Source organism: Montipora capricornis, chromosome 2 (genome assembly GCF_036669925.1).
Source record: "Montipora capricornis isolate CH-2021 chromosome 2, ASM3666992v2, whole genome shotgun sequence".
NCBI classification, from domain to species: Eukaryota; Metazoa; Cnidaria; class Anthozoa; order Scleractinia; family Acroporidae; genus Montipora; species Montipora capricornis.
In genome coordinates, this window is record NC_090884.1 from 58,281,325 (window position 1) to 58,288,824 (window position 7,500).

Here is a 7,500-nt window from a genome sequence, read left to right on the forward strand (position 1 = left end):
CATTAATTATGGTATTTAGCTAAATAAAGTTGTTGTTGTTGTTGTTAAAGAGAGAAAATTAAACGGGATGCTATGTATCAAGAATATGACAAAGGCAGCTTGCTAATGATAGATGTTGATGTAATGTTCAAGTCATTAAGGTTAGCATGGATACCCAGGCTGTTACAAAATACTAAAAGCAATTGGAAAACTGTTCCTGAGCATTTCTTTCGAAAATGTGGTAGTCTTCGCTTTCTGTTAAGGTGTAACTACCATACTAAATACTTAGTAGGCCTACCAAAATTTTATAGGGACGCTCTTTCTTTCTTCTCCGAACTTAAATCTCTTTACAATTATAACTATAGCAAAGAAAATCTCTCCTGTTTAACAACCAGGATATTCTAATAGATGGTAAACCTTTTTTTCTTAAGGAGTGGTTTTCGAATTAAAGGTGTTGTTTCAGTTAATAATCTGTTTCATGAATCAGGCCGCTACCTTACCTTTCAAGAATTTCTTTCGAAGTATAATTGTAAATCAAATTTTCTGGAATATTATCAAGTTTTAAGCGCAATACCAAGCTTTATGTCTAAAAAAGTGGGAGAGATGGATAACACGAGCGTTTATGCTAGATGAGAACATGGTGTTAAATTTAGAGAAATTAAAATGTCGAGATTTTTATCGGCTCTTGAATTTTAAACTACACCAGTCAACTCCAGCTGGCTTACAGCGTTGGATTAAAATACTTCCAATTGGCAGTGCCTCATGGGGAGAATGTTTTGAGATGTCATATAAAACATGTAAGGAAACTAAGTTAAGAGAATTTAAATTTAAACTTCTTCACCGAATTGTAGTGACCAAAAAGGAATTGAAAAGATTTGGAATTAAAAGTTAAAGTGACTGCTTGTATTGCGGTGAATCAGATTCCATAGAACACACTTTTCTTGACTGCCAATTTACCTCGTCTTTTACTCGTAAAGTGGTGGGGTGGTTTAATGCCACAAACAAAACCAGATTCAATCAAGAACCTAAGGAAATAGATTTTGGCTTGTTTAAGCAATGCCTTGCTGGGCACGAGGCTGTGAGAAAGTTTAACTATACTTTTTTGTACATGATGTATTACATTTATTCAAACAAGCTAAAAGAGAGCTCGATTATTTTATCTGAATTTGTTAATAAGATTAATTTTAAATACAAGGTTGAGAAATTTACATGATTTAATTTACTTTACTCGCCCTCTTTGACTAATCACTCAGTTCTCGTGCATGCCAGATCATTAGCTGTATTTGTTTTTTTTTTTTTTTTATATATATATGTATCTTGTGCAATGTAAACTTCTGTTATGTTAAATTCCAAAAAAAAAAAAAAAAGTTATTTAGTTTTTACAAGCACGCCTTTCCTCTTGCCTGCAAGTTTACTCAATGCCATGCGTTGACCTTGGCGTTTATTGTTATTGTTTTTGCCAGGCAGCCCACCCTATAGTCGTGCCTGGAAACTAAGTAGGACGAAGGTTGTTTGTCGGACTTTGGCCTTTGGTGTCTTGTGGATGTCTTGTCCACTTAATTTTCCGGCCACCTCACAGCGTGTTGTTTGCTTAATATCCTTTCGTAAGGTCGATGCTTCAGGGTCGGCCAGGGTTTTTGGGTATACGGTATACAGGGGCTTTTTAAATCGGGTATACGGTATATTGCAGCTTAAATACGGGTGTTCCGTATATCACTTTCTTTAATTTTGGGTATATTTGGATGAATTTTGGCGAATTTTTTTCGGGTATACTGGTACCACTACCCCCCACTGGCCGACCCTGATGCTTGTGTGTGTATGTGGCCGAAGTATCTATAAAGTGCTGGTCTTAGTCAACGAGTTCCTCCAAATGTGTATCCAAAACCTTTCTGTTTTACTTATTTTCTTTCCGTTTTTTTTTTTTTTCGATGCAGGTTGGCCAGAAATGGTCTGGTCATGTGGCAAAAGCCGAAGAAATACGAAATTCCACCTACTATTAAAGCCCAGATTTTCAAAAGCAATCAAGTAGGGGAAGGACTAAAGTGAGTGTGGGATTGTCAGGGGTTTCCAGGGCCATGCAAGTTTCTTTGTATTGAACACTCAGGGCTAGCTAGCTTCTAGTACACTGAACAGTTGGAGACTTCTCGCTTTTTTTAAATACATAACATATTTGAAGTATTGATATGCAAAGAACTTCCGCAGTTTCAATTTGGACGTAGCTTTTCAAATTAAAGTCCTGACATGAAATATCCTCTTTCATCAACTCTAGAAACTAATTCAGAGCTAAAATCTGACAGAATCACCCTGACAAATAACTGTTCGCCTGAGAGCAGCCTTTTACCTCCAAGAATTAAACTTGAAGCGAACACTGAAAAGCGTAGCAACACTTAATTGGTCGCCCAAGTGCAAAAGAGCAACTACTACTACTACTACTACTACTACTACTACTACTACTACTACTACTACTACTACTACTACTACTACTACTACTACTACTACTACTACTACTACTACTACTAGTACTACTACTACTACTACTACTACTATTACTACTACTACTACTACTACTACTACTACTACTACTACTACTACTACTACTACTACTACTGCTACTGCTGCTACTGCTACTACTACTGTTACTGCTACTGCTACTACTACTGCTACTGCTACTGCTTAAAACTTTTGGTCCCATTTGGGACACAAGAAAGAGGGTGATGACTTGATCAAAATTGTAACAACTGACCTGAAACACCTTAAATTTTCACGCATAAGTGCTTCGGCCCCAGAGCTCCCAGTGCTCTGTCTGATAGATCTCATTGACTGTCCAATTGTTCTAATGTCTCACCATGCGACCATAAATTGGTGTCCAGTCCCTTAAATTGAAACAAGAGTATTTTTCGCTTTTTCCCCTAGGGAGCGTCTGAGAAAGACGTTAACTTTCGACTGTTATCAGGAAAAGTTCAGTACGCTTCTGTATATAGAGGAACTTCAGATGCAAAAGGACATACGGAAGTACGATATGAAAGAAGTTGAGTTTCAACAGGACAGAGAAGATAGAAGGTTCTTCCTCTTGGAAGTAAGTATATATTTTTGTCTGCGCCAAATGCTACACGTGGGCAATCTTTCATGCGACTTGTTTCGCAATTTATTGCGACACGAGTTAACACAAAAAAATTTCTCAAACATACCCTGAGACAGACTTTGTTGCATCAATCGTTTCGAGAAGTAGAAATTGATTCCTCTTTTCCCAACGCTTCTTGCAATGCCTCAACATTGCATGGAACTCTTTCATAACATTTTATCTAAAGAAAGCCGAAGGGCCGAAACGTAATATTGTCCAGTCGGACCAGTAAGAAATCTACATCGATGTCTTCTCTATACATTCCACATTTATAGCCGAAATAGCAAATAAGAATTGGAACTCTCTCCAATCAAAAGGAAGATTGGCCGTCATATTCAAAAAACCACCTCTCTTCGCATACCGGACACCCGAACAAGAGAGAACAAGATTCATGAGGAATACAACTGACAACACTCTCACACCAAGGGGCTGTAGACCAAATCAAATGTTGGTTTTTGAGGAGAAGGGAAAGCCGGAGTACCCGGGGAAAGACCTCTCGGTGCAGAATAGAAAACCAGCAAACTCAACCCACATATGGCGCCGAGTCTGAGAATCAAACAGGGGGCAGGCACATCGGTGAGAGGCAAGTACTCTCCCCACCACGCCAGCCCTGCACCCAATATGTGACATGGGCAAAATGATTGAAATCACTACTATAATCACCAAACATCCCTTAAGGACGTTCGCGCTCAAAATGTTCCCACGGACATATTTTTTTTTAACTTACCACACAGAAAGGTAATGATCTAGTTTTGCCAAAAAGGCAAAAAAAAAAGAGGTGTCACCGTGCTCGTTTTCGAGATCATGAGCTGCACTTTTAGAAGATTGCTTTACTGTAAGACGATCTTAGCTTACAACTGTCAGCAATAAAAAAGCTACATTAGTGAAATTTAGATCAGGTAAACGTACTCAATTCAACATAAGTAATATAAGTAAATTAACCTTTGCAGCTGATGTCTTTTTCTGAGGTGAAATATACCTTGAAAAACGATACATATTAGTGTAAGAAAGAAAACTTCGGTCGCACGAGAGCATAAAAGGCGAAATATTTATAACTTCTCACGCACAGATTTTTTTTTTTTTGTTAAAATGGACAAAATCAGAAAAGGAAGTGATCTACGGAAAGAAAAATAGGGGTCACCGAGCATTCAAGAGAGTAAAATGTGCGAAGTTCTCAAAGCCACGGTATATTCGGACTGTCACGTCATTGCGTAGCATTTCCGAAAAGACCTGTCCACAAATATCCCATGATGCCACAAGCTTTCACGTTCCATTCTTGTGGAAAATGTTTGCGCCTTTAGCATCGTGTGTACCTTCATGGTCTGCGATGCATGCATGACGTGTGCGTGACATGCGTGAAAAAATGCGCAGTAGCAATGGGCGCGAACGGCCTTAAGACGCTCGTTTTCTGATTGGATCATCAGCGATCTTACAATAGGACGACGATGACGGCTACGAAAACGCCACAAAACAATAGACTTAATGAACAAAAACGAAGGCTCTACACGCCCTGCACGTAGGTTTTGCATTTTGGTACATTTCTTTGCCGTCCTCGAGCTGACAACGACGTGAATTGACTAATATTAAGGTTGTGTAGAAGACGTGAGTTCTTCGGGAAAGTCTCCTGGCACAGATGGGCTACCAGGAGAATTTTATAAAATATTTTGGAAAGACATAGCCACTACCCTAATCAACTCACTAAATTTTGCATATGAAACGGGTAAAGAGGTATCACCAAGCTAATTCCGAAGAACGACGGCGAGCCTTATCTTATTAAAAACTGGAGGCCGTTAACATTGCTTAATTGTGATTACAAATTAGCAACTAAAGCCATCGCAAACCGTTTAAGACCCTTTTTGCCTAAACTTATAAACAGTAGGGAAAACAATAGGCTGATAGAGAGCGTCATTTGCCGCTATGCCAAAGAAAATACCTCCAGGATTACTTCTTTTTCTTGGTCCACGTATATTGCAATGGTGACACCTTTTCTACCGCGCTCCGGAAAGCTATATCTTGAATAACGGATGGACAAGCAACTTTTTCGAAATTCAAAGAGGAGTTAGGCAAGGATGCCCACTCTCGCCGTATTTGTTTGTTTAATCTGTCGAAATATTAGCTAATAAAATCCGCCACAAAATGAGGAAATTAAATTGGGGCAATGTGCAGATGGCACAACACCAATACTAAATGGGTCGAAAGAATCATTAGAAGCTTGCCCTCAAACAGTGGATAACTTTTATGCCCTATCTGGCTTGAAATAAAAGTAAATGATAAAAACACGGAGGCTCTCTGGATTGGTTCTAAAACTGGCAGCAGCTAAGTGTTGCTCATGCACCCAGAGGAATTTCAAATAGCCCAAACATAAAGCAAAAGCTTTAGTACTTTGGTTTTTGGTTAAACCGGAAGAAATTAATGATAACATTACGTTATGAAGAAAAAGTTGAAAACATTAAGAATATATTAAGTTGCTGGGCGGCTTATCTAGTAGTAGTAGTAGGTGCATCCGAACTTCAGTTCGGTGACATGATGAAATTCCTCTTCCAGATCAATCTGTCTGCCATTGCTGCTCTCATTCCGTCGTTATTAAGCCCGGTGTCGCTTTTCAGGACGTCCTTTAGCGTAGTATTTGGACGTCCTCTTATACGAGGTTCTTCTGGCGACCAAAAAATCAGTGAACCAGCAGGTTCATTGTGACGAGAGACGTGTCCAGCGAGTGTGAGCCGTCTTCTCTTGATGGTGGCAGATAACTTGGGGATTGGTCCATATAGTTGTTCGTTGGACATGTGCGCTCTCCAGGAGACGCTTTTCACCCGTCTTAGCATGCGCGTGTACGTCCCATCTACCTTCTTCATAAGAGTTTTGGTCATGGTCCAAGATTCACAACCATAAAGTAAAATGGATTCAACCGTCGATTTAAATATGCGTATCTTTGTGGCTTATCTAAGACTCACCATTATTCCGAAAAATAGCAGTGTTTAAAAGGTCTCGTTGCCTCTCTACTAGTCTATGTTCTATCTCCACTAACTTTGAACGAAAAGGCTATCACCGAAGTTAATAAACTATTTTATACCTTCCTTTGGAATCTACAAGGGGACTAAATTAAAAGAAATGTTATGATTGGCGACTAAAACAAGGGAGCCTCAAAATGATCGACAATAAATCCTTCAGCAAATCCTTAAAAGCCATCTGGATAAAAAGAATAAAAAGCAAGTGGAAGCTATTTTTTTACCTCGAGTTTGAGAACTTCGGAAGAGAAGCGGTTCTTACTGGCAACCTCAATATCAAGGATACAAAGAATTTTGTCAAGGTTAAGGCTAGATTCATGCAGGAAGCTTTGACGACCTGGGCCGAAGTTAATTTTGAAGATAGAACAACGTCCGTACACCACTTTCTTGGCCAGAGACTATGGAATAATTCACTGATTAGAATTGGTAATTGCCCTGTCTTTTACTCTGATTGGAATAGTAAAGGTATTGTAAAGGTAAAACATTTGAAACATGATCATAATAACTTATTATCTCCCCTCATGCTACAGATCTGAATAGGTGTTACATAAAAATTCGCCCCCTCGAGTATTGTGGGTTACTCCCAGCACTCAACCATTTATGGAAATCACACAAGCACAACTTTGTTGTGAATGACTTTGGTAAGGATGTGGCGGGACGAGAGCATGATAACAGAAGAAAGCATCAAGTGGCCTGAAACCTATATATTGACCTCCAAATGCACTGCAAGCACTAGGCTCATGGAATTTGAGTTTAAACGTTTGCATAGGCGAATAACATTCAATGATTTCCTATGTAAAACTGTGATAAAAGATGACCCCAGTTGCTCTTTCTGCCAAGAGGAACCAGAAAGCCTCAGTAACTTGTTCTGGTTTTGTTCAAAAGTAACCCGCTTCTGGACCTCCTTAACTGCATCGTCTTAGCTTATTACCACCCGATTCCTCTCATAATAACATTAACTACAAAATACCTTTTTGCCTCCTGATAGCCATGCAGCTATTATATATGGCTTTGCAAAAACAAAAAAGATACGCACAAAAGAACTACACCCAAAGCCCTTCCCACAATTGAACAACAAACAAAACGCTTACGGCTATTAATCTAAGATATAAATTAACTACACGTATAACAGTTTCTAAAGCTACTTACACTAAATTATCTAATCTTACTTAAATCTACTTAATGCTTTATATATTTAAATTACAACACTAATAAACTAATTACCTTACTTTGTATATTTACAATATTAAACAGTTCAGTTCCTTTCGAGTTCTCTAAGTTCCTCTCCAAGTCAAGCCCACCAACAAACAAAACAACAAACCGCTGTTCCTTGGCAATTTCATGCACACGTTTGTATTAAATCTTCCTGTTGTTTTCGCTTTTTCTCAGCTCTTC

General features: G+C 38.8%; 2 protein-coding genes across 4 annotated transcripts in view; one reads left to right on the plus strand and one right to left on the minus strand.

The window, feature by feature from the left end:
* Positions 1 to 7,500, plus strand: part of LOC138029058 (putative helicase mov-10-B.1) — a 222,651-nt gene that overhangs the window by 195,769 nt on the left and 19,382 nt on the right. For both annotated transcript variants that reach the window (XM_068876749.1, XM_068876740.1), the window contains 2 exons: positions 1,914 to 2,021; positions 2,893 to 3,055. In XM_068876749.1, coding sequence (XP_068732850.1) covers positions 1,914 to 2,021; positions 2,893 to 3,055 — 271 coding nt within the window. The remainder of the gene's footprint in view (positions 1 to 1,913; positions 2,022 to 2,892; positions 3,056 to 7,500) is intronic.
* The window catches only part of LOC138028949 (uncharacterized), an 85,223-nt gene that overhangs the window by 43,798 nt on the left and 33,925 nt on the right, over positions 1 to 7,500 (minus strand). The gene's annotated exons all lie outside the window — the stretch shown is intronic.